Here is a 27,887-nt window from a genome sequence, read left to right as displayed (position 1 = left end):
CTTTTTATTGGTCTGCTATATATCAAATGTTTAATTGTAAATAAAACAAACTATTGTGTATTATTTTCATGCTTTTAAAGTCTTTTTTGATAGTAAATAAAACAAATTACAGTGTGTTATTTTCTTGCTTATAAAGTCATAATATTTATGCCACAAGTGGCATTTTATAGCACCCAATATATTGTTGCCATCAAGGATGATGTTGATGTTTTGATGTTTGTGTGTTTAGATTTAAATTGATGGTGATGGCGACAGCTGATAATTGTCTACTGACCTGTTACCACTTCCTGGCCCTCCACAGGACAGACCACCAGATTGTCTGTGAACAGGTGAGACAGGATACATATACAGTTATAAATATTTTTCTTAATTATCAATAGCATTGTTTTTATCCACCATTTTGAAAAAGATGGAGTTCACTTGTACAAGTAGTTGAATTTATTCACATAGAAAAGGGACTTTTACAGTACAATTTCAAAAATATTTTTATAGCATTTCTCAAATAATAAATTTTATAGCATTTCTCAAATAATAAAGAAAAGATAATAAAACATTTCACTTTAACTCTGGTTGTAGGGTGCATCTCCCAAAGGACGCAAGTTTCTGTCAAAGGAGACCCTAAATGGAGGTGAGGCTGTGATTGTTCCATGTGTCTCCCCGACACACAACAGTCGCCCTAGTACCAGTGCCACCAGCTCAAACTTCCAGATCTCTTCCTCCAGCTACGAGTCATCTGGTAGTGTTACTGGTAGGTTAATTCTATACGTTTAAAGTAATTGAAAACAGAAAATATCTTAACAAAGGAACATGGAAAATCTCTATCTACAACTGTACATTTTCTACCTGTTATCAAGATAAAATTAAGTCTTCATTTTTTACCCGTCATTAAGATAAACTCACCTGCACATTTATAGCTGTAAACAATATAAACTCACCTGTACAATTTTTACCTGTCTTTATGGTAACTCACCTGTGTTATTTCTACCTGCCCTCAGACTCCACCGATGGTAGTACACCTGTGAATCGTGAGGGAGCCATGAACAAGCCTCCCTCTGGCTCTGAACATGCTATGAGTCGTAACCAGCAGGATCTAGCCTCCCGGTCATTAGGCTCTGCTATGTTTCCTGACGAGGATTCAGAGGAGGGAATATTCCACCTGGAGGTACTCCTGGCTGTCCAGAGATGGTTCTCGTCACAGGGCTGGCCCTCCGGACAATTCCCCATCAGTATTCCTCACTCACTTAGGAGGTAGGACACACTTCATATTCACTTGAAGCAACGTCTATAGTGACCTTATGCTGGCTGTCTGATACGAATATTTTATTCTTTATTTCAATCTGAAATGCCTTATTTGATTTTAATTTCGAGGGGTACAGTTTTGATATTGTCCACAACAACAAAATCTTTAGTATTATTGACTGTATTTACCAACTTCATAGAGTACCATGTAAATTAAATCTATAAAACAAATTTGAAATTCATTGTTGTATTATTATAAGTTGGATTTGGTCAGTATGAATGTTAAATGGAACGTTTTTAACAGTGGTATCAGTCGGAAACCTATCAATGATGATATGCCAAAGCAAGCTAAGGCTGGCAGCTGGGACACCAACAACCTCAAGAAAGAGTTCAAGACTATCTATGACATGATGTGTCACCTTGCTGGACGGCCTATCCCTGGTATCCCCCTCAACTCACCTTTACCCTCTGACCCCATAGAGAGGGTCAAACAGGTGTACTGGCAACATTCCACACTGCTAACATTCCTCAAGTAGGTCAAGTTAGATAATTCATACTACTTTAAGTTAGTAATTTTATTGTTGTAAACACTTAATTTGATGCTGAATTCAAGATAAGATCTAAAAAATGTATAACATAACTCTTACAGATAATGATTTTCAAAATATTTAAGAAATTTTTGAATATTGTTTGAGAAGTATTTCTCGGTCACAGAAATTACATTATAATGATCAGTGAAGTTGCTTCAGTTGCTTGTATATGACCTTGACCTTTGAACTCTAGGTGTCAGGGTGCATGTGTGGCATCCATCAAACCAGAGTACCTGATGGAACCCAGAGACTACCACTTGTGGAAACAGATGCAGAAGCAGCTCAAGCTGGAGTTGGTGACCCAGGGGGAGGAAGAGGAGGCCAAAAAGATGGATGAGGAGGAGGAGCTGGAAGGCGATGTATTTGAGGCGGTATCTAAACGTGCCTGGACTGACATCCTCCTACAGCTTCTAAAGGTAATGTTAGGCAGATATTGTAAATGATAGAATTAACATATCAGCAGGGGAGATAGCTCTTTGAATCCAACAAGTTGTACACATACCTACATTTTCATTGTTCAGAACCTTATTTACAAGTTTAATGCAGTCATTTTCAACAAGAAAATTTGTAAATTAGAATTAAAATTTTTTTTTTTTAGATTTTTCTGAAATGGAAAAAAGAACAATGATTGACACTTTGAACCTCTGTAAACTCTGTTGGTTCTGTTACAGATAAATTAAAACTGGCTAATTTGTATGTTTATCCTACATAAAAAGTCACTAATATAGCAGGACTGAAGTAGCCACCTGTAAATGATATATTTAACTGGATTAAATATCAATGTGACTTTGCTGGTATACTAAATCTCATATAGATCTAAAACCTATTAATATTGTGTTGTTTTCATTTACAGGTTATGGTCCTCAGTAAGGTCACTCCACGTAGTCTGAAAAGTCTGGTATCTCCTGACAAGACTGTGGAGGCGCCTGAGGTTAACCCTGACCCACTCAGTAGTAATATCTACAGTGTAGGGGAGAGAATTCTACTGACTTGGCTCAACCACCATTATGAACAGTACAGGACTCGTATCTGGTCAAACTGTAGCAAAGGTAGGTCTTAATTTCGAGGTTTGGTGTCCTGTGGAAAATTTATTGCACATTGCACAAAATTAACAAGTAAATATCAAATGTTTTGCCAAAATGACTGCAAAATGATTACTAATACAATGTAGTTTTGTAATGTATTTAAGGATAAGGACCTCGATTGTCATGCTATCTCCTTTTTATTCATGTCCTTTAATTTTGATAACAAATGTTGTCTGACCTTTATAGGTGGAGTTCCTCCGTCTCGTTGGATAGTAAACTACGACTTTGACCTGTTGGATGGTCTGGTTCTGGGGGCTGTCCTTGGGGCCCACATGCCTTTCCTGGTAAGTATACCTGTTGGTTATATGTGGACCTTGGACAGATTGTGTTTTCATGCTTTAGTCTGGTTCTTTAATGATTTGAGACTATAAGGAAAGTTTGTTGTGATTATTAATGTTTTAGATCAAGACCCACCTCCAGGATATGTACACCCACCCAGCCACTGCTGAACAATGTCTCCACAATGCCCTTAAGGTCGTGAATGCCATGAGATATGCTGGCATCGACTACGATATACAGGTAGGTCTATGTTGGAGCTCCTCTGAGGTAACATTTTCTGGTTTGTAACATAAATGATTAAAAGTATTTTTCAGGAATTGCCATGAAACATTTGTAACATTATAAGTTTGGATTATGGCATCTTTAATTATTAAAATTAATCAGTATTGTTATTTCTTCATTAATCATGATTATGTATGTTGCTTAATTTTTGTTTTCCAGGCGATTGACATCACAGACCCTAACCCCATTGCTCTGTTGTTGCTGTGTGTGAATCTGTACCAGCGACTGCCCCAGTATGTCCCTAAGGCTACTATTGACTACTCTGGCAGTCTGCATGCCTCTGTCACCAGACAGGTACTGTGGTCTAGTTACCAAAATAGGCACTTCTGGTTGTAGCTATAAAGTGCTATAACCCCCTGAATGAAAACAACAAAGGGATTTTCTGTCTCTTTTATGTTATGAGTAGATGTTTCAGAGTGCAATAAACAAAGATAAAGAAAGATAAATGTTATCCATGTAACTTTAAGATCATTATTCTTTGATCTTGCCTTCAACAATTTTGTCTCAGAACTGTAAGCAGAACATTTAGCTGGTGTATATCTAAGACCAATGATTTTTTTTTTGCTTAGAACATCTTGTTTTGATTTTGTAAGAATAGATTGGTTCTTTATAACATAGGAATGATCCCATCAACTAAAGTTGAACTGTTAGAAATGTATATCATACTGATTCGTTTGTTGCCCTCCAGGTGAAGTTAAGTAACCCCAGTGGGAAGACACTCGTGTACCAAGTTCTCATAGCTGGAATCGATGCTCGTGATTTCAAAGTCCCGAAAGGTGACTTTGTATCCATTGCTCCTAGATCCACCCTATATCTCAACGTCGACTTCACTAGTCGATTCCTACGGCCTGCAGAGGCCACACTGGTTTTGGTTGGGCGACGTCATGGATCATCAGTTGGAACAACGCTGACATTTAGTCTGAGAACTCAGATAGATAACATCACGCCAAAGGTAAGTCAATAAGTTGTTAGTACTGTCTCACACATTGTTGTTTCTGGCTCAGGGATATGGTTCCTTTTGTATATATATGTCTATAAAATGTGAAATCGTTAACGTAATTAATTGGTTCTGGTGAAATTAACACTCTTCCTTATGATTAAACCTTCTTTCCATATTTGGTAATGGGATCACCTAAAATAAAATGCATGATTCACATTAGTTTGTATATTTTATAGTTCAGCACACTGTTAGATATTAGACTCCAGAATTTACTCAGAAATCTAGAAAATTACAAAGATACTATATTATGTTCTCTAATGGTACTTTCCTTCTTAGTATGTAGTTTTGTATATAGTCTTACTTTCATGTAAACTCTTTAACAATATTAGTCAAGATAGCTTCACATTGATAGTCATGTATATTCTTCTATGATTGCTATTTCTTAGTCTATATAGTATGAGGGTATATAACTATGTATGTAAAAATGGTGCATTCTGGCTGTATGCTATATGTATGACGTCTATATAACAAGTATGGCTGGTTATATGTGTAGTGCTATGCTATATTATGTACACTGTGTAAATATTCCAAGCTTTCTGTCTTTGCTTGTGCTTATCAATATTTTTGTCTGCCTGTTTTTTTCAGCAGAAGAAATCAGAAGAGGTAGAATACAATGCATGTTCACAGGTTCACCTTACTAACTCTTTACTACAAGTGTTGTAAAATAGTCGACTCTTTAACTACTGTACACCCGGTGGGATACCTACTAAAAGTCGTGGGCCAAATCTCTGGTACCTCCTCCCGTGTATTTTGTCACACAGAACTATAATGAACACAATATGCTATACCAAAAACTTTATGAGTAACATAATATACCTTAAAGAATTTAGGTACTCAGAGGTGAAATTTTCTCATTAAGGTGCTGATTTTCTAAAATCTTTCCAAAATTTTTCAGTTGGTACTTAAAAAGATTCTTCTATTATTAAGGCTCTTGCATACCTTTGGTAATGGAACATTTGGTATTGGTCAATCTCTGTTTTCTTTCCCCTGTCTCCAACCACTACAACCCACTCCCAAAAATGGCTTTGTAAATTGTGAATCAAGCTATTTTGCAATACTTGTTTCTCCATGTAATACATAACATAGGCATTTGTTTCCAATTTTAGTAGGATTACTTAATTGTGTTAGTATAATGTTTCTAGATATAATAAGAATTTAGATTTAATAGCAAGGACATATTCCTTGATGTGTGCATTTGCTTTCCATGTTTGTGCATCATTACCTAGGGAAACAGATTTTTGTCATCTACAATATGTATGTTTCATGTCCTTTTAGTACCCATTGTATACTTTGCTGATCATTACAAATTAAAATCATGTTCCAAATCATTTTTGTCACCATAATCAGCCATATTTATTTCAAAATATTCATGGTCTTTTATTGCCAATCAAATTCGTCTTCTATTTATTCCTTGTCTTCATTGACAAACATGCTCATCATTTCAAAATATATTTGTGGTCTTTCATAGATTTTCAGGTACTTTTCACAACCAATCAAATAACATTAATTTGGAAAATATCTCTGTTTCATAGCCAATCCAATTCATTTCAAAATACTTATGGGTTTAATCAGTAGCCGATCAAATTCATGTTTCAAACATTTCTTGTGTTCTGTTCATAATCAATCATGTTCATGTTCTAAATATTTCTTTTATTCATAGCCAATCAGATTTTTCAGAGGGAAACAGTAAATAATTTACATCATCTCCATGCATATGTTTATATATTGTTTTCTTTTGTTCATTTTCTCATATACATGTATCTTAACACACAAATCATGCATCACAAAGAATTTTTGTACGATTTGAGGCACAGAATCACAAGGTATGATCTATTGATTCATTATATAGCACAGTATACACTTATACAATGTGTTTATTGCCATTTCTTTAAATCATCCAACGTTGTATCAATTAATACTTGCCTATGGATATCCATATACATTTCATATAAATATTTCTCATAATTAATCATGCCCATATATTGTGAGATGTTTGTTTTTTCCTGTTCCCAATTTTCGTTCCACCAAACCATTTTCATTTCAAATTGTAAACTTTCAGTTTATGGCTATAGTGTTATCACTGACTGCATGTCGTGGGTTTTATAGCAAATTTTCTGACATTTTTCATGACAAGCATAATTTTTTTAATAACAGTAATGTTTTCCCTATTTTCCACAAAATGTTCACAAATTAGTTTGAGCAGAAAATGAAATACCCTGCTAATAATATAATATAAAATGTAATTCAATTAAAGTAAAGAATGAATACAGAACTAAAATGTATGAGTATTGCAGGAATGTATTATTTGTTTAAGTCAGCCTTCATGTAAATTAATTGTGTAAAGTACTGGTAGGTCATACTTTTATAGTAGGCTGGGACCCTTTGGCTATAGATGAGACACCTGGAACTGATATCATGTTTTTATCAGATTGTTTATGATAGCTATAATTAACTTAAAACTTTACACCTTTTTATCTATAATTACCTTTTTTCATTAATCATTGTATTATAAAACTTTATATCAGTAATCTTTGTACAAATATGTACTACTTGTATTCATACTACCCGGTAATCTTACAATACATACTCTAAAAATACTTCTCATGTCTGTTACAAATTGTTTATATATAATAGAACCCGAGTACAATTGTTGATGAAGTACGTGTTTCTGTATGTTTACTTACACTGACCTGTTTCCCTTTGCAGTATACAATTAAGTGTGAGGCGCCGTGTTATGAGCTAGAGAAGATCCCGATAAATGTTCGCAATCCATTCAATGAGTCTGGGGACTTCAGGATCGTTTTAGTTGAGGCACAGTCGAGCCTTCTCGAACCAGGAAAACCAAGTTCTTTGCTGAAACCTAAAGAAAGGAAGAAACGGAAAGTTCGAGCTCGTATAGATCACGGTCAGAAACGTCCAGAGACTCCTCCAACCCCTCCACCAAAGCCACCAGAGGAAATGGAACAAAATAATGGTAAGAATGGTAAATTTCTGTTTGCTTTGTTCTGACTTACCACAGTTAACAGTGGCAATTACATTATCAAGTGTAGGTGATTATAATATTCTCAACATATTCTGAGAAGTTATTATTTTTCTCTTTATACTTTATAAGCTTGGAATTTTCTTTTCTTACCACCTGGAGTATCAGTATTCCCCTTCACCACCTTTCCATGTTATACAAGCAGTATTTTATATGATACTTAAGATCCTCAACAAAAGTCTGAAAACATTTAGAATCACCATTGGACTAAGATATGACACCTTGATCATACAATACATTTCTATTTTCCAGATGACCAGACGTCCCTGAGTGCATTCTATAGTCCTAACTCCAGTGTCTACTTGGATGCGAAGGGCTCGTCCACTATTGAGATCTACTTCCTGCCCTTCAATATCGGTGAGCGGCAGGTGTCGGTGATCTTCCTCAATGAATCTATTGGAGAGTTCCTGTACTCGGTTGAGGCAACAGCCACCCTGCCCCTCCCTGCTGTGGTACCATTTGTTAAAACCCCCCACAGTGTGAGGATCAGTAGTGCTGCTGCAGCAGGTGAGTGTGTTATTACTTAGAGACTGTGCTGTACAGCCAGTGTAGGGTAGAAGTATAATCAACCTCAGGTATTATAGTACAATCCCACCATTATATAAATATTATGAGATGAAGACAAGATACTAAATAGACTTACTAAAAAATTGACACAAATTACGTAAGATGTTGATTGTTCTGACTTAAGTCGGCCATGCCCTTTTCTTTTGACAAATCAGGGCCAAGATAGATCATAGATCAAGATTATTTGCTTTGACTTAACAGATGAATACAATCATATATGTGCATGTGAATATCATTTTATGACTAGCACTTTTATTAAAAAAAAAAAAAAAAACACACTTATTTGACCATATAGCCTATATATCTATTATTTACCTCTCAGGTACTGGACGTGGTTTGTTTGGTGGAGATGATCGAGTCGTGTACTGGAAATGTGAATCGGGACAGACACTACAGGAGACGCTCAAGGTCCCAATCCTCAACAAGACCAAGGAGAAGGCACTGCTGATGGCCGCCCAACAGGTAGGTGGGAGGGGCTGGTAGATAGTGGGCTGGGATGGTATCAGATCTACCAAAGAATTAATGGAACTGGCTGGAACATCCTCCTTTATATATTATGTACTGTCACTTTCATCCATTGATTCAAAGATAAATTACTGTTCAATGATGTCAAACAATAATCATTGGTTTACTAAGAATCAATGCAATTGAAATGATATTATCTTATTTCACTTAACACTACAGTATATGGTGTCTGTAGGTTTGAATAGAGCTGCTCCTTATTTATCTATCTGATAATATTTTACTTAAACATGATGTTAAATAATAAATCTGATGCAAATGTTCCATATTTAGAATTTTATTTCTTCATTAGATTTTGTAGTTTGTTTGTGGAGATCACTTTTTGGAGAACAGTAGTTTTATTTGCACCAGTAGTTTTATTTGCACCTGTAGTTTTCCTAGACTTGTTTATAAAGTAGATGGTGATCACAGTAGACCTTATTGTTGTGTTTATTATAGATATTATATTTATAAATGCTTCTCTATGGTGACATGTTTATTATAGATATTATCTTTATAAATGCTTCTCTATGGTGACGTGTTTATTATAGATATTATATTTATAAATGCTTCTCTATGGTGACGTGTTTATTATAGATATTATATTTATAAATGCTTCTCTATGGTGACGTGTTTATTATAGATATTATCTTTATAAATGCTTCTCTATGGTGACGTGTTTATTATAGATATTATATTTATAAATGCTTCTCTATGGTGACGTGTTTATTATAGATATTATCTTTATAAATGCTTCTCTATGGTGACGTGTTTATTATAGATATTATCTTTATAAATGCTTCTCTATGGTGACGTGTTTATTATAGATATTATCTTTATAAATGCTTCTCTATGGTGACGTGTTTATTATAGATATTATATTTATAAATGCTTCTCTATGGTGACGTGTTTATTATAGATATTATATTTATAAATGCTTCTCTATGGTGACATGCCGTGTAAAGGTGGAGGGTTGTAAGTGTTAGTTCTATGTTCTGTATCTGTCATGTTTAGGTATTTTGTTTACTCTATCAGCTTTAATTAATAGAATAATGAAATTAAAAAACACATTATTTTAATTCAAGCAAAATATCACAGATGTAATCTTGCAGTAATGAAAATGAAAAAATACAAGTCTTCAGTTTTATACTATGATTTACAAGTTGTCCCGTCATTGACAACACCTGCTTACAGATCTAGGTCAGAAAGGGGTTTACAGTTTATACAAATATCCATGGTAAAAATCAAAGATAACTTTTAAAACCTATTTCTATGCCATACTGAAAAAATTGTCTGTCAGTCCTTCTGATCTTGATAATTCATGCAGGAATGCAATCAGTTTATGTCAATACCTCTTTGATTTCAAGGTCTTGTCAGGATAATAAACAAACAATATGTTAAGGTGCTTACTGAGAATGATATTCAAATTAAAGCTGATATAGTATTTACATACTTTTTGTGGCTTTTAATATTCATGTAAGTTTTGTGTGTGAATTTCATTTATATAATATATTGGTGAACTGACCACAAGGTGTTGAGACTGTTGTATGATATCATGTTTCACTTTTTGTTGTGACTGCCTGTTTTACAGCACATGTCGTCCAAGGAACTCCAGCGTCGACAGATCACAGGAACCCTGAAAACAAGTAGTGTCACCGCCAAAACTATCTCTCTGCTCACGAGCAACATACCACAAAAAACTAGCCGCTCAGTGAAGGTGAATCCTTATCATCCTCCTCTTGATCCTCCTCCTATCCTCCTCTCTGTCTCATCCTAAAACAAACTGCTCCTCCAGGTCCTATCCTCCTCCCTGTCTCATCCTAAAACAAACTGCTCCTCCAGGTCCTATCCTCCTCTCTGTCTCATTTTAAAACAAACTGCTCCTCCAGGTCCTATCCTCCTCTGTCTCATTTTAAAACAAACTGCTCCTCCAGGTCCTATCCTCCTCTCTGTCTCATTTTAAAACAAACTGCTCCTCCAGGTCCTATCCTCCTCTCTGTCTCATTTTAAAACAAACTGCTCCTCCAGGTCCTATCCCCCTCTCTGTCTCATCCTAAAACAAACTGCTCCTCCAGGTCCTATCCTCCTCTCTGTCTCATCCTAAAACAAACTGCTCCTCCAGGTCCTATCCTCCTCTCTGTCTCATTTTAAAACAAACTGCTCCTCCAGGTCCTATCCTCTTCTCTGTCTCATCCTAAAACAAATTGCTCCTCCATGCACCATTAACAAACAGGGCATGACCTGTACTTCTGTTTTGTATGCTGTATAACATACACTCATATTACGTCTACATATTCAAGTTTTTACATTTATTTGTAAATGATAATTTATTGATATGAGAAACTCCAATCTAGCACAAAATTGAGTCGGTCAATTCAAACTAACATTATACAGCATACAAATAATCCATATACATGGTGTTGGTAAATAGATAGAACTCTAGTTTGTATTTCTTTTCCATTAATCTCAATGGGGCATTATTTCTTTGTCTAGATTAAGGAATTTAAAAAAAAAAAATTCCATTTAATTTTTACGAGATGGATTGGGATGGTCAAATAATTTTTGGTAATAAATCTTTTAATTTTATGAGATTGGTTGGGATGATTCTCATAAACACTTTCCATTATTCATGTGATCAATGATCATTGTTACCTACCTGTCAATCACTCACATCAATATGGGCTGTGATAATACTGTAGCATTCCTATGTAATCATTCTCCATTATGATCCTTGGTTTATGATCATCCATTAATGGGCCATTATTGTGTTTTTATCACCGCCAGTTTAACAGGATTTTGAAAATGAAATGTCCCAACAACCGTTTGTGTGGCTGAGCCATGTCATGTATAGATTTACATAATTTCACCTTTATTATCACCAATAAAACTTTTAGAATTGTTATTTTTCTATGCACAAATTAATAATAAAAAAGTTTATCTTACCTATAAGATCAAACCATTAAATTTCTATCTCCCCATTTGACAGATTGTGTCATCATCGACAGGAGCACAAGATTGTACTGACTCAGAAAACATGGTATAAATGATTATGGTGTTACATCATTGCATGCTCCTGTAGTTTTACACCGATAAACACTGATCCATTATCTTGTACCATTGTATACAGCAACCTTGATTAAGTTCATTATTGCTTGGTTCCTGCTTCATTATCTATGTCATTTGGAAGGATTAAACAAAAAATAAATTTTAAGGAGACAATCAAAGTTCTACTTCTATAGCTTACAAGAATCAGTGTATTAATAAAAAATCACTGTTTTAAAGTAGAAACAAAATTGAATTACAAGTATTGTAATGTATGTTTGATTTTGATAAGATTACTATTTGCGTGGTATGTTAGCAAGGTGATCTACTTCACATTTCTCATCACTCTAAAACACCATTGCATGGTTTGTTTAAATTCTATTATGTTTTCCTTAATGATTCATCTGTGTTTGTTTACATTTACATTTGTTAAATCCGTTTTCACCAACTTTATTCTTTTTGCTGGTTTAAATGGTATGTTTTGAAGTACCTGGTTAGCTCACCTGGTCCGAAGGACCAAGGTGAGCTTATGCCATACCGTGGCGTCCGGCGTCCGTCGTCCGTCGTCCGTCGTCCGTCGTCCGTCGTCCGTCCGTCCGTCCGTCCGTCAACAATCGACTTCTTCTCCATAACCGCTGGTCGGATTTCAACAAAATTTGACTGGTAGCATCCTTATGGACTACTAACTGAAAATTGTACAAATGATGGGGCTGACCCCCCAGGGGCCTGAGGGGCGGGGCCAAAAGGGGTCAATTTGGCTATTTCCATATAAACGACTTCTTCTCTGAAACCAAGCATGGGATAGCACCCATAATGCAATGGTAGCATTCTTATAGGGTGGGGATTCAAAATTGTACAAATGATGGGGCTGACCCCCCAGGGGCCTGAGGGGCGGGGCCAAAAGGGGTCAATTTGGCTATTTCCATATAAACGACTTCTTCTCTGAAACCAAGCATGGGATAGCATCCATAATGCAATGGTAGCATCCTTATAGGGTGGGGATTCAAAATTGTACAAATGATGGGGCTGACCCCCCGGGGGCCTGAGGGGCGGGGTCAAATGGGGTCAATTTGGCTATTTCCATATAAACGACTTCTTCTCTGAAACTAAGCATGAGATAGCACTCATAATGCAATGGTAGTATCGTTATAGGGTGGGGATTAAAAATTGTACAAATGATGTGGCTGACCCCCCGGGGGCCTGAGGGGCGGGGTCAAAAGGGGTCAATTTGGCTATTTCCATATAAACGACTTCTTCTCTGAAACCAAGCATGGGATAGCACCCATAATGCAATGGTAGCATCCTTATAGGCTGGGGATTCATAATTGTACAAATGATGGGGCTGACCCCCCGGGGGCCTGAGGGGCGGGGTCAAATGGGGTCAATTTGGCTATTTCCATATAAACGACTTCTTCTCTGAAACTAAGCATGAGATAGCACTCATAATGCAATGGTAGTATCTTTATAGGTTGGGGATTCAAAATTGTACAAATGATGGGGCTGACCCCCGGGGGGCCTGAGGGGCGGGGTCAAAAGGGGCCAATTTGGCTATTTCCATATAAACGACTTCTTCTCTGAAACTAAGCATGGTATAGCACCCATAATGCAATGGTGGCATCTTTATAGGGTGGGGATTCAAAATTGTGCAAATGATGGGGCTGACCCCCTGGGGGCCTGAGGGGCGGGGTCGAAAGTGGCCAATTTGGCTATTTCCATTTAAACGACTTCTTCTCTGAAACTAAGCACAGTATAGCACCCATAATACAATGGTAGTATCCTTATAGTGTGGGAATTCAAAATTGTGCAAATGATAGGGCTGACCCCCCGGGGGCCTGAGGGGCGGGGTCAAAAGTGGTCAATTTTCATATATATATGACTTTTTCTCTGCAACTTAACATGGGATTACGCTCATAATGCAATGGTTACATCCTTATAGGGTTTGGATTCAAAATTTTGCAAATGATGGGGCTGACCCCCCGGGGGCCTGAAGGGTGGGGTCAAAAGGGGTCAATTTAGCTATTTCCATATAAACGACTTCTTCTCTGCAACTAAGAATGGAAGAGCACTTATAGTGCAATGGTAGCATCCTTATAGGGTTGGGATTTGAAATTGTACAAATGATAGGGCTGACCCCCGGGGCCTTAGACGGTAATAGATGCGAGGTCAAAAGGTCAATTAGGCTACTATTTTCATATAAATTACTTTGTCTCTGAACCTATGTATTGGATAGCATATTTGTATGGTATCAATAGCATCATTGTATGGTTGTGATTCAAAATTAAACTTTGGGAGTCAATTTTGCTTATTTTTCTAATTGTCAGAGTCTTGTGATAATTACTAACAAAAAACCAGGTGAGCGATACAGGCCCTCTGGGCCTCTTGTATATTGTTTTTAGCACATATAGAGTGATATTTTATTTACTTACTTTGGATTTTGCTTGATAATATCAGAATAACCTAACATTAATTTGCTGCTTTTTCATTTTTTTATGTTTTGCTGCAGTCTATATGTAATTCCTAATAGCTGCTTTGTTAGATCTTATATAACAGTAGACTTTGAAAGCAATTCACAACATAAAACTTGATATTGTCTATTTTGTATATAATGAGTTTGATATGACCAGAATACAGCCATCACTTGTACTTATTACATATGTACCTGAACTTTCAGCCCAGCAAATCTCCACGTGAGGCTGAATTTACTGTGGAAGTGGACTCTGAGTTCTTCACCCTACCAAACAAACTGACAATGATGCCTCCTCCATCATCACGATCTTACAGTGCTTCAGCTGCTGGTACGATATCAACATCTTGACACTGTATATCTAATGCTGTAAAGTTTAATATTCAAATCTCAGAGAAAATTTAAACAATGATTTACTATAATTCAATTCAATTGAATGTCAGAATAATTTTCTGAAATTTTAATGTTAAGTTAGATTGGCATCTGCAGATAATGATTCAGATCTTAAAAGTTTTCTCTATTTGGCTGATTTGATAATAAAATTGAGAAGCTTACCGTTAATATTTCCCAGTCTTCTACAGCAGACTAGAAACTGTATAAATTATTATATTAAATCATTAATCTGCAGAGTATCAAGGCAAGGAGCCATTCCTGGAGCTGCCCATCAAGTTCAAGGCCAAGGAGCCTGGTCACTACCCATGTGAGGTGGTCCTGCGTGGCCGTGACGATGTCAGGGTTTATAAGATCGAGTGTACCGTCAACCCAGAGGGCAGCACGGCAGAGTTACAGTTCAAAACACCAGTCCATCAGTCTGTGTCACAAGAGATACCAGTTGTAAGTCTCTCTCCTACTATATATCATTCTCTTTTATACTCCATACATGAAAAGGGGCATTTAGTGTTACTAAGGGTTTTATGTATTACAGACATTTCTATTTGTATTCAACATAAGTTAGCAAAAAAAAATTTAGGCACAAACTTCAAATTTAAATCAAATCTGGCTAGAGATTTATAATATGTGAATATAAATACTACTATTTGCATAGAGAAATTTTATATAAATACATTGTAGATACACAACAGATGTAATCCAGTATTTTCATTTCAAAAATGTTATTTTCTAAAAAATTTCGAAACTTTAAAAAAATCTCTTTTTGTGACTTAAACAAGGCACTCAAAATATACTAAATACTAAAAGTGAGAGTGAAAGAGATGTTTCTTTTGTATTTGTCTTTGTATTATGTGAAAAAAATCTATTAAAAATGTACCTCAAGTGAAAAAAAAATTTGAAGTTCAATTATAATATTCTATGATAAATATTTTACCAGGTGAACATGACCAATCATGATTGGCCTCTGAAGGCCTCCATAGAGGGATCAGGATTCTACGGGCCCCCCACAGTACTGGTAAAGGCCTACAACCCCACCACCTACCCACTCGTCTTCAAACCTCAGAACGAGGTGGAGGTCAAGGTCAGTTGATATGTAACTCACAAGTAGAAGGCTATTACTAGATAGATATTATTATTTCTGTATTATAGCTATTTAGCAAGAGTTTTACACCTTCAAACATTCACATACAGGTCATGGACAAATGTACTTCGATTAGAGTATGAAATGGGATAGCGAAGCATCCTTTTTAAAGTTAAATGTGATATAATGGCATTATACAGAATTTCTACTTTTCTTAGTTTTTTTTCTGAAGCATATTTCTTGTTTCCTTATTTTCCACATTTTGCTAGCTGATATGTAAATAAGTTACTCTTGAGACGGAATAATGCCATATATATGTATTATAGAGCTTGTTCTTAAACTTTGAGATAGACATGGAGTATAATTTAACATGATGTAACAGAATTGTCAGGTCTATTTAAGATTTCATTGGTATAAGATTTCTAATATCTGATTTGTAGGGGAAGCTTATACTTACTAATACTGAGGATGGTACAGAACATATCTACCATCTTCACGGCCGACCGGAGAAACCACTGGCCCTCGACCATGTAGTCATCAAGTGTGATGCCAAGAAAAGGTATGCTTGACAAAATATGATATTTTCTTTTCAGTTTTGTAAACTGTTTTTATTTCCATTTGATCGCAGATATGTTACTGATTGTGTATTAGTAAAATTAATCTCATATTTTCTTTCTCAGCACGGCACATATCCTGAAGATTCCAAATGTCACCAAAAGGAAGATGTGTTATAGGGTAAGTATCTATGCACTTTCTTTTTACTTTTTTATTTAGTGAGATTAATTATAAAGCAGTATTGCAACTTGGTACAAATGATTACAATAGTTTTCATGTACTACGTTGAGCTATTCCCATTCTTATTTGGATCACTAGCTGTGTGTCTTCATTCCTAGGTTGAGTCGGACCTGCCATTCCTGAGTGGAAACACTTCCCTGACTGTACTCCAGGGTAAGACTGGAGTCTACAACATGTCTCTCACTCCCTCGAAACGAGGAATCTACAAGGGCATTGTGGCCTTCATCGCTGGCAAGAACCCAGTCATGTAAGTACTTTATAATGATGATCAGACATACAGATTAGATAATGTATTTGTCTAATTATTACTCTCGTTATCTATTTCATACTTTGTTTTTCACACTTTTCTGTTTGCTTTTTTTGTTCCTATAAAAAGATATTAAATTCTAGGTACATTCTGAGTTAGTTGTATGAAAACATTGAATACCAAGAAAATAAAGCTCTTTTCATCCTGATAATCATTGAATTATTACCCCTTTACATTGGATTGTCTTCCTAAACAGTGAAGTTGACAGTGATGGAGATGAAATCCCTGAGGACGAGGATGAGGAGAGTAGGAAATACTATGGTTACCGTATATGGTACTCCCTAGAGGTCCATGTGAAACCCCCACCACCAGAGCGTATCATGTCTGTCGTCTGTGCTTGTCAGGTAATTATATAAGTTTGGTATTATTTAAGTTGTTTTTTGGTTATATACAGTGCTTTTAACTTTAGCACACTATCTTGGAAATAATAAAAAAAATCTCAAACTTATTAGTCCCTCTAAAATATATGCCTCTGGTAATCACTGTGAATTGTTTGGTTGTAGAAAAAGGCTGTGATTGAAGTGATCGTGAGAAATCCCACACCACACAGTATCACCATTGATGCTCAGATAGAGGGCCGTAACCTCTCTGGTCCGTCCAGTATAACTCTGGACGCAGGTGAGAAGGATGTCTACACGGTTACATATGCACCAGCCATCGTCGGAAAACAGAGAGGAAGGTAGGTTCCAGACAGACTATGTCAGAAACTGATAAACATTATGATTGCATTTACTGTTTCATGGAAAGAGTTTTTCTTTTGTAAAGCTAGACTGGCCACCAGTATCTAGAATATCAAAATCATCCCTAAAACATGGCTTGATAATTTTGACTCAGCAATGTACCTGTCTGATTTCAAATTTTTAATTAACTAGTAGGAGATAATTTAGTATTCAAATTCTGCTGAGAACATCTTATCAACAACTTAAGGTCTGGCAAGTCTACTGAATTTATCAAAATAAGTACAACATTTCAGGTATGTATATAATACATTGGTTATCAGCTGATTCCTGATGCTGATCATGATCACTTACATTGTATGTTATTTACATTTCAGCTTGATATTTTTCCATGAGAGTGTGGGTGAATTCTGGTATGACCTTCGCCTACAAGCTGAGCCCCCTCCACAGACAACACTACCCCACATGGAGTGTGATCTGGGAAGGTAAGTACACTTACAAAAACTATTACAGTCAAACCTCGATGTATCGAAGTTCAAGGGACCGTCAGAAAAACTTAGAAACATCGAGACTTTGAATTATTCATGGTTGAAATTAGACCGATGTTTTTTTTACCATGACCAACTGTGGTAGTTGTGTACATGTCGTCTCCATTCCGTAAACTTTATAATCATCGTATTTACTACAAACAAAACAAAATAAAAACGAAGTATGCAATTAATCACATGTATTACTATTGTTAGCAATACATGTACATTATAAACAAGACTTTCGTGTACTACTCATGTACATGTGTACGTTTGGTGACTATTTAAGCGATGGTTAATATTACAGAATGAATACAAAAACAAACACACGTTGTAAAGACAAAATTAGAAAGGAGGAACCAAAAGCGCTACAACACCTACAAAATACTTCAATTTAGAATGATCGATTTGCTCCAGTATTTATGCCAAAGTTTTTCAATGTAACAGTTACCAATAATGTGGCTTGCTATTTCCCGTTCAGTAAATTCTACAAACAGCTACCAATAGCGGCGGCGAACATCAAAAACGGCTAACTGTATCTTTGCCGTACTAATGATTTAATAATGCAGCTTGTAAAAACAAAGCACCGGGTATCGGCCTGATCAGTGATATTAATTATCTTGATGATATCAAGCAAGCAACACAAGCTGTCATAATCCATATTGTCCATCGAAGGGCTGTCGCGAGACAGCTAGGTGTGACAGCATGCCGCAGGGTATCGGCGAACACCTGATCTGTACAGGTAAATTTTTATTCGAATCATCGAGTGTCAGTTATCTATGATTCTATAACAAATGTTCCATGAAAAAAGTTCGATACATCGAGAACTTTGATTCTTAAAACTTTGATTCATACATGGGTTAGTTAGTAATGTTATATAGTGAAGAAATTCGGGACCAGACAAAAAGTTCGATACCGCGAGAAATATGATTCATCGGAGTTTGAATCATCGAGGTTTGACTGTACAATATTAGAGTTTTGGAATCCTACAGACACAGAGAATACAGCAGTCTTTGTATGTTAAGGACAACACCTGCTATGATATGAACACTATGTTGTTCATCTATATACCCAGTACATAGCTAATAATTCATTCCAGGTGGACAAAGCAGACCATTCTATTGGAGAATCCAACAGATGAAACTCTGGAGCTGATTCCGATGATGTCCAACACCAACAATTTCTCACTGGAGCGTGACAATGAGCGCCCTCTTGTGCTTCGGCCACGCTCGTCCATTGAGGTGCCCATTCATTTCATGCCGTCCACCCTTGGTCAAGGTGACCACTTGACCAAGGTCATTTTCAACAGTGAACAGGTGAGACGATAACGTTTTGCTAGTTCCTGTGTTAGAGCCTAATAATGCGTCTGTTAGATTAGATTTGATAATATATCAAATCACAGGTGTGATCAAATGCACCTTTTGGAATTTCTGGAAGCTTTTGATGCAGTTTGATTATGGTACAAAGTTTCAGTGTCTAAAGCACTGCTGCTTTAATATGATCGGAGAAGTAAAATGTTATTTTCCCTTCCCACAGCTTGGTGAATGGGTGTTTATAGCCTCAGGGACAGGCCTCCTGCCCCTCCCCCAGGACCCCGTCAGTGTGTTTACTGAGGCTGGATCTAACACCACTCTCATCATTCCTTTCCGTAACCCCATGGATCACGCTGTCCTTGTCGACATCTTACTGAGAGGTAGGTGTATGTGTTAGAGCTGAGAATAGCCATCTACATTAATTTGTACTGTAGTAGTAATTTCAAGTGGTCATGATTTATGAAATATGAAGATATAGAATGTGTTCAGAAATAAGATAGCAAACAGCTGTAGTTTTTGGCCTCTTAAACACTAAAATCTGTAAATGTATTTGTTGAGTTTGTGCTATCCTATAATCAAGATAAATTGCAACAGATACTTTTAATAATGCTTGCAAAAAATCTTTGTTATTGTCGTCTTTAAATTCAGACTTCCACAATTTCCATCTACAGAGTATTTTATAAAAATATTTTTCTGCCATTATAGACACAAACTCTGAAATAGATGGAATGATGAATGGAAGTTCCAGTGATAAGTCGGATGAAGAGTCGGCCTTCTGTCTGCTACTCAAACACAGGAACCTGATCAGAGTTGGGCCGAAGTCCACACTGGACATCCCTGTGTGCTTCGCTCCGACAGAAATGATGAAGTATGATGCTCTGTGTACAGTGGTAGTACGGAAAGAGGATGGAGGGAAATGGCAGTATGCTCCTAAAGACAGTGAAGGGTAGGTCCATCAGACTATAGTTAACCTGGGCTGTTTATAAGTGTAAAAAACTGAAATATTGTTCAGATCTGGCAATTATATGTTGGTTTCAAGTGGTTCCTCAATATCACATGCTTTACCGATATTCAAAGATATTTCTTTACAAAAAAGACACAATTAGTTATTAGTTACTCTTGACACTGGACTTAAAGGCCCACTACCTTTCCGAAACAGCTTTTAATTTTTAAAAGGGGACTGTAAAACGAGATCAAAAAATTGTGTAGAGTCACAAAAGTTATTAAGTTACCGTTAATACTATACGCATCATCACCTTCAGAACACTTTGATTAAAATAAATGAAATGTTAATTTTCATAACACGGGTCGTCTTATGTTTCTGGCCATCGTCCTAAATACCGTGCAGTAGTTAAGAATCATTGGGCCAGACGGCAAAACAGCCAAATGACTCTCCACTGTTATCATATATTCCGCAGGAAATTTTGCATGTTCGGTGTTGTAACCTTATCTTAGGCCAGCGGTATATATTTAGCTCACCTGGTCCGAAGGACCAAGGTGAGCTTATGCCATACCGTGGCGTCCGGCGTCCGTCGTCCGTCGTCCGTCGTCCGTCGTCCGTCGTCCGTCGTCCGTCCGTCCGTCCGTCCGTCCGTCAACAATCGACTTCTTCTCCATAACCGCTGGTCGGATTTCAACAAAATTTGGCTAGTAGCATCCTTATGGGCTACTAACTGAAAATTGTACAAATGATGGGGCTGACCCCCCAGGGGCCTGAGGGGCGGGGCCAAAAGGGGTCAATTTGGCTATTTCCATATAAACGACTTCTTCTCTGAAACCAAGCATGGGATAGCACCCATAATGCAATGGTAGCATCCTTATAGGGTGGGGATTCAAAATTGTACAAATGATGGGGCTGACCCCCCGGGGGCCTGAGGGGCGGGGTCAAATGGGGTCTATTTGGCTATTTCCATATAAACGACTTCTTCTCTGAAACCAAGCATGGGATAGCACCCATAATGCAATGGTAGCATCCTTATAGGGTGGGGATTCAAAATTGTACAAATGATGGGGCTGACCCCCAGGGGGCCTGAGGGGCGGGGTCAAATGGGGTCCATTTGGCTATTTCCATATAAACGACTTCTCTGAAACCAAGCATGGGATAGCACCCATAATGCAATGGTAGCATCCTTATAGGGTGGGGATTCAAAATTGTACCAATGATGGGGCTGACCCCCCGGGGGCCTGAGGGGCGGGGTCAAATGGGGTCAATTTGGCTATTTCCATATAAACGACTTCTTCTCTGAAACTAAGCATGAGATAGCACTCATAATGCAATGGTAGTATCGTTATAGGGTAGGGATTAAAAATTGTACAAATGATGTGGCTGACCCCCCGGGGGCCTGAGGGGCGGGGTCAAAAGGGGTCAATTTTGCTATTTCCATATAAACGACTTCTTCTCTGAAACTAAGCATGAGATAGCACTCATAATGCAATGGTAGTATCTTTATAGGATGGGGATTCAAAATTGCACAAATGATGTGGCTGACCCCCGGGGGGCCTGAGGGGCGGGGTCAAAAGGGGCCAATTTGGCTATTTCCATATAAACGACTTCTTCTCTGAAACTAAGCATGGTATAGCACCCATAATGCAATGGTAGCATCTTTATAGGGTGGGGATTCAAAATTGTGGAAATGATGGGGCTGACCCCCAGGGGGCCTGAGGGGCGGGGTCAAAAGGGGCCAATTTGGCTATTTCCATATAAACGACTTCTTCTCTGAAACTAAGCACGGTATAGCACCCATTATACAATGGTAGTATCCTTATAGTGTGGGAATTCAAAATTGTGCAAATGATAGGGCTGACCCCCCGGGGGCCTGAGGGGCGGGGTCAAAAGTGGTCAATTTCCATATAAATGACTTTTTCTCTGCAACTTAACATGGGATTACGCTCATAATGCAATGGTTACATCCTTATAGGGTTTGGATTCAAAATTTTGCAAATGATGGGGCTGACCCCCCCGGGGGCCTGAAGGGTGGGGTCAAAAGGGGTCAATTTAGCTATTTCCATATAAACGACTTCTTCTCTGCAACTAAGAATGGAAGAGCACTTATAATGCAATGGTAGCATCCTTATAGGGTTGGGATTTGAAATTGTACAAATGATAGGGCTGACCCCCGGGGCCTTAGACGGCAATAGATGCGAGGTCAAAAGGTCAATTAGGCTACTATTTTCATATAAATTACTTTGTCTCTGAACCTATGTATTGGATAGCATATTTGTATGGTATCAATAGCATCATTGTATGGTTGTGATTCAAAATTAAACTTTGGGAGTCAATTTTGCTTATTTTTCTAATTGTCTGAGTCTTGTGATAATTACTAACAAAAAACCAGGTGAGCGATACAGGCCCTCTGGGCCTCTTGTTTCTGATGTTATTAAGGTTTTTAAGAAACCTTTATAGTTTGGAAAGGTAGTGGGCCTTTAAATTTAAATTTAAATTCTTTGAACTCAATTTTTGTATGAAGTATACTGAATCTATTAGAAAATCCTTTTTAGGAATAAGAATAAGGTATATATATTCAAGAAGATGCAAAGATGTTGTAGAGAATTTCCTTAAGAATGTTGATAAAAGTTCAAAATTAAGTCTCACTGTATATTGATGTCTATAACAGTTACCAGCTGTCTGCTACTGGCAGTGAGGGTCTACAGGAGATCAGATGGGTCTACCCCATCAGTGGAATCCCCGAGTCCAAACCAGCCAAGGACACACAGGGGGCTCTCATTGAATGTAAGGCTCGCGACCGTGTGGAGGAAAGGTTAGAGGTCACACTGGCAGGAGTCGCCCCGGCTAGCTCAGGACCACAGAGGAGCATACTGACTAGATCTGTTACTCCTAAGAACCAAAAACCTAAGGTCCCTGATGGTGTCGTCATAGGAGAAAGTAAGATTATTAATTGGTTGTTCAGTCTGAAACTGTCGGCCTTGACAAAATCAATTTCTGAACCAAACAATTCAACATTAATCTTTGCTTAACAGTGAATGTTATAAAGTGTATTTAATTAAAAGGTAATGATAAAATAGAAACCTGTACATGTGAATTACTGATGGATAATAGACAAACAAAGCTAAATTGTACTTTAACAAAAGAGTTACACTTGGTTTAGAGAGGAATTATACCTTCTCTTTATTTATTATTTGATGATTCATCTTTTTACAGCATTAGCCACAGCAGAAGAATTTGTGCATGAGTTGGGTTTTGCTGACAATGAATCAAAGGAGAATCTTCAGAATTCTGTGGCCATAAAGCTAGTACGTCAGCAGCGTGACACCAGCTCTGGGCTCGTCATCCTTGTATACAATGTTGTGTATGCACCCTTCAAACCAATGAGGTGAGTAGACAGCCGTTTACGCTTGTATTTATTTTGCTTTTATGTAATTAAACAAAGATGATAGCTATATCAAAAGACACGTTTTGTAAGCATGTTGTAGTCTTTTTATTCACAATACAGTTAATACCTGGGGATATTTTTCAAACTTTTATTTTATTTTGGTAATCTCCAAAACAATAAACAAACAAAGAAATTGATAATAAAAGAATAGGATTTTAGATGCACCACTTGCGTGATGTAGCCAACAATATCCTTGCCATGATTTCACCCCCAAACATTTCAAAGTATCTTTCGATGTTTCTTGTATATCACTGTGTACCCAATGACACTGCCATATAAAGCTGACTCCTTCTGTATTACAGCCACAATGTTGAGTTAGTGGTTAAGGCAGCCACCGGTGGCCTGTGGCGCTTCCCTCTGAGGTTTGTGGCAGCAGAGCCACCCACCGACGACACCATCACAATCGAAGCCACTGGCCTGAACCAGGAGTCCAGTATAGGCTTCAGACTCAACAGTCAGGCCAAGTAAGTTCTGAACTCCTGTTAACTTTGGATGTCCTCATAGTCTTGATGTTTACACAACATTCAACTGGGTTGTCAATGTCAAAAGTTATTTATAAAATCAAACATCCATATGCATCTCCGGCAGCTGATGGACACTGATATTTATCTTGTACTATAAAGAGATAAAAAATATATAAAGATGCACAGTTCATGGGATAGAATTCTAGTGAATTATTATCCTATGAAGATGATAATAGAACTGTTTAACAATTATTGCTGTTTATTTTGCAGACACCCTGTTATATATAACGCGTACTTTGCTGCCGGAAGTGATCCCGAGTTTGTTGTTAGTCCTCAGACTGGAGAACTCCTGCCACAGGGAACCAACGGAACTCTCTTTAAAATTAATTTCAAGCCAGCGGTCTACGGAAAACTGTATCAGGCTAAATTAATCATACAGGTGTGTATAGAAGGCATTGACATATTTTTTCCTAATGAATGTGGACAAAGGTTGAAATAGCCTACAACAATCAGGCTTTAGTCATCAATTTCTCATGTGTATTATATCATGACCAACCACCTTGCGATACACAACTGTATTAAGTATATCACCATGGTTTATCTGATGAATGACCACATATAGCATTGATATTATTGTCAATTGTATTCCGATAAAAACTTATTATCAAGGTAAAAGGTAGATCTTTCAAGTTTTCCTAACAAACACATTTTACTAAGAAAGACTATTTAATTTGGACCAGTAATTAAAGGAAGTAAATTACTTCTGTTCGAAAAAGATTTGCAGCAATCCACTTCACAGTAAACATGGTTGCTGCAATCTTCCTGCAACCTGACCTGTTTGCAAGAAAGTTGCGAGAAAGTTGCAGCTAACCGCAGACTGCTGCAAACATTTCTTGCAAATGAATTTGGTTGTAGCAAAGTTTACTGCAAGCTTACCGCTTAATTGCCACAAACGCTTTATTTCTGTAAGGGTAGTTATATATTTTATTTAGGGGGACTGTCTGTTTTACAACTTAGTCTGAGGTAAACATGAAGTAATACATCTAATTACAACTTCTATATACTTTTGTGCAAATAAGAACTACTGCTCACAATATGACTCTGTTTTAATGATTTACTTTCAGACACCGGACATGCAGTGGAGTTACAATGTAAAAGGTGTACTTCCACAATACAATCCACCTCGAGGAATCTCCACCCAACCCATGGCTGGACCACATCCTGACCCCCGACTCAGAATGGAGCGCATCAATTACATCCGCGAAAACATTCGATTACTAACCACAGCAGTGTCGTCGCCGATCAAGGGAGCAAATCTAGTCCCCCGTAAACTTGTCCAGCTTTCGTGATAGTAAATAACATATTTAATATGCTGTATAATGGAAGAATGAATTTAAAATCCAAGATTTCTAGAAACATGATGGACTTTATACCAAACTGATGGAAAACCGATGAAGCAGAAGTTTTGGAGTGGTTTCATCAGCCATTGAAGTGCTGTTGTAAAGGACATAATATGAAAAGTACAAATTAAAAACATGTTAGATTTGTTAAAGGATTAGTGTGCTTGTTGCTGATAACAACTGTGATATTTTTAAGAGATATGAAAGATATTTATGTTTGTTATAGAATAAAGAATTCTTACAATCACTGTCAGATGAAAAAAGCAAAGAAATACTGACACTTCACTGTATAAAGAATTGCATTGATATTTTATAGTAATATATATACATGGAAACCTTGTAGTTTTCTAAAAACAATCTCGTAAGTATTTTTCCCGAGTGTATAAAATCATGTCAAAGAATTTTTTATTTATTGTTATGCATTATCTCCCCTTGTAAATTTAGATTGTTAATATTGTATATAACTCAGTATTATATTATCAAAATCACATAATGCCAATAAAATAAATGATTCACCACCAAGTAAAGCATTGTTTGGTTAACATTATATAGTTTTAAAGGATATTTGATGCACAATTGGTGCCAGTGACATGCCCAATTAAATTGTTTTTACCAACTTGGCATTGATAATAAAATTATCTATATGTGATGCTTACATGAATTGTGCAATTATCTTGTTCCGTCCATTTGATTTTATAACAAGTATTTATACATAGGATGACTACTGCTAGCACTCTTAAAGGAATCATCTAAGTGAAACGAAAGATGTATAAATAAATAGCATGTGATTTATTGAGAAGAATCAATTCGAAATTAAAGCAAACTTTTCACTAACAAATTGAATGTTATTTTATCCGTTGTACACATCTATAACAGATTTGTATGTATTCCACTCCTTGTGTGACATGTAAAGCATTCCATTGTTTCTGTCAGCATTCATGTTTTTTTCAGCATTTCCTGTTCTGTGATATTGAATAACATGCGGTATTTCCACATTAATGACACAGTATGCTATGTAATTGAGAATAGCACAATTTATAAATACAAAGTGATATAACTGGATATTATTTTGTATCAGCTCTGTTAAATCGACTAAGCATTACACTTGTATGTTGTCAAAAGTACTTGTAGGCTTAATGTATTATACCCAAGTATTCCTTGTACAAAACACTTACTTTGCATGTTGGTGTAAGAGAACTCGTTTAAGATTTCTGTTGAAGTTACCAAGTTGTAAAAATTGTATATTTTCTTTGTGAAATAAATTATGATCTATACATTTACTAGTAATTTTCTTTCTATTTTCATGAAAAAAATTTGAATTATAATTCAAACAGATGCCAAGTCTCTTGCAGTAGATAAGATGATTGTGTATGGCTCCATGTTTGTCTAGTAAAAACTAAGCCCACAGTTAAGATACCATAGGCACCGATTGCTCCAATAACACATTTTTATTGTCAAAATCCAAGATGGATGCCCGTCTGCCATCATGCTTTCCAATCAGTTCCAAAATGCAATTGGCACAAGGAACTAGGGGAAATCTCCAAAAGGTTTCAGAAAGTTCTGAGAAATAGCAATAACAAATTTCAATTATCAAATTCCAAGATAACTGCTTGTCAGTCTAACAAAGAATAAAGTTATCTGGCACTACTTCATTTTATAGTGATAATTCAGGCAAATTTAGTTTATCAATAAACAATATTATGATGCTAGAAACAATAAAATTCCAGATGACTTTGTAACCCTTTATTCACTCGACAGATTCAGAGATGTAACAATAATGCCAGTGAAACAAAATACACAAGTTCATTACAGGATCATAAACCAGACCCCCATAACAAAGCCAACATCCTAGCACCGCCGATAACTACATGTCCATTTTCTAACAATTCATTGGCCATTCATTTTACAGCAAAACTCTACTCGGATGTTAAAATAAAAAAACCTGCTGCAATTTGGTTTGAAGCATTCTTTGCTTTATCAAATAAGAACGAGAGCTGTCCTGTAAACATCACTTCACCATATACTACAATTAGTGCAATACATAGAAATTTAGAAAAGCAATGATAACAAATGCCATACCCAAATTATTCATTAGGATGTAAAGAAATAACATGTTTTTTACCTGCTTATATTGAATGTACATAATCATCATGAACTTCTAATAACAGTTACTCCTCCATATCATATTAGCTTGCAACATCATACTTAATTGACATTTGACAATTACAATACATTAACATTATTATGATGTAGATATTACAAACACTTGTTTCAAGTAAGTTGGTCCTCCATATGTCTAGTAAAAGTTCATTATAAACATTAAAGACAGAGAAACCATTTAAATCTTCAGTCAGAGCAACACACAGTGTAAATAGCGCCGGATAGAAAAGGGCATTCTGAACATTATTATGCATTTATTAATGACAACCTGATTACACGGTAGGTGACACAAC

The 27,887-nt window shown here is 36.7% G+C and overlaps 1 protein-coding gene across 6 annotated transcripts in view; it reads left to right on the top strand.

Annotated features, from left to right (window-relative positions):
* The window catches only part of LOC138336742 (cilia and flagella-associated protein 47-like), a 42,855-nt gene extending 16,141 nt beyond the window's left edge, over positions 1–26,714 (top strand). For 2 of the 6 annotated variants that reach the window (XM_069286303.1, XM_069286296.1), the window contains 33 exons: positions 230–329; positions 577–748; positions 996–1,248; positions 1,544–1,771; positions 2,023–2,245; positions 2,683–2,878; positions 3,101–3,198; positions 3,317–3,433; positions 3,635–3,769; positions 4,164–4,427; positions 5,061–5,102; positions 7,182–7,449; positions 7,768–8,022; positions 8,405–8,544; positions 10,175–10,300; positions 11,570–11,620; positions 14,297–14,420; positions 14,718–14,923; positions 15,417–15,560; positions 16,001–16,119; positions 16,241–16,295; positions 16,454–16,602; positions 16,859–17,006; positions 17,166–17,341; positions 17,717–17,824; positions 18,966–19,182; positions 19,403–19,559; positions 19,885–20,125; positions 22,794–23,062; positions 23,339–23,510; positions 23,873–24,034; positions 24,305–24,473; positions 25,159–26,714. In XM_069286303.1, the coding sequence (XP_069142404.1) occupies positions 230–329; positions 577–748; positions 996–1,248; positions 1,544–1,771; positions 2,023–2,245; positions 2,683–2,878; positions 3,101–3,198; positions 3,317–3,433; positions 3,635–3,769; positions 4,164–4,427; positions 5,061–5,102; positions 7,182–7,449; positions 7,768–8,022; positions 8,405–8,544; positions 10,175–10,300; positions 11,570–11,620; positions 14,297–14,420; positions 14,718–14,923; positions 15,417–15,560; positions 16,001–16,119; positions 16,241–16,295; positions 16,454–16,602; positions 16,859–17,006; positions 17,166–17,341; positions 17,717–17,824; positions 18,966–19,182; positions 19,403–19,559; positions 19,885–20,125; positions 22,794–23,062; positions 23,339–23,510; positions 23,873–24,034; positions 24,305–24,473; positions 25,159–25,383 (5,509 nt within the window). In that variant the 3' untranslated portion in view covers positions 25,384–26,714. The remainder of the gene's footprint in view (positions 1–229; positions 330–576; positions 749–995; positions 1,249–1,543; positions 1,772–2,022; positions 2,246–2,682; positions 2,879–3,100; positions 3,199–3,316; positions 3,434–3,634; positions 3,770–4,163; positions 4,428–5,060; positions 5,103–7,181; positions 7,450–7,767; positions 8,023–8,404; positions 8,545–10,174; positions 10,301–11,569; positions 11,621–14,296; positions 14,421–14,717; positions 14,924–15,416; positions 15,561–16,000; positions 16,120–16,240; positions 16,296–16,453; positions 16,603–16,858; positions 17,007–17,165; positions 17,342–17,716; positions 17,825–18,965; positions 19,183–19,402; positions 19,560–19,884; positions 20,126–22,793; positions 23,063–23,338; positions 23,511–23,872; positions 24,035–24,304; positions 24,474–25,158) is intronic. The other 4 variants (XM_069286311.1, XM_069286318.1, XM_069286325.1 and 1 more) reach the window with 4 other exon arrangements.
* Positions 26,715–27,887: the final 1,173 nt, after the last annotated feature.

The sequence above is a fragment of the Argopecten irradians genome, chromosome 1 (genome assembly GCF_041381155.1).
Source record: "Argopecten irradians isolate NY chromosome 1, Ai_NY, whole genome shotgun sequence".
Taxonomy (NCBI): domain Eukaryota; kingdom Metazoa; phylum Mollusca; class Bivalvia; order Pectinida; family Pectinidae; genus Argopecten; species Argopecten irradians.
This window is presented reverse-complemented; position numbering and strand designations above follow the sequence as displayed.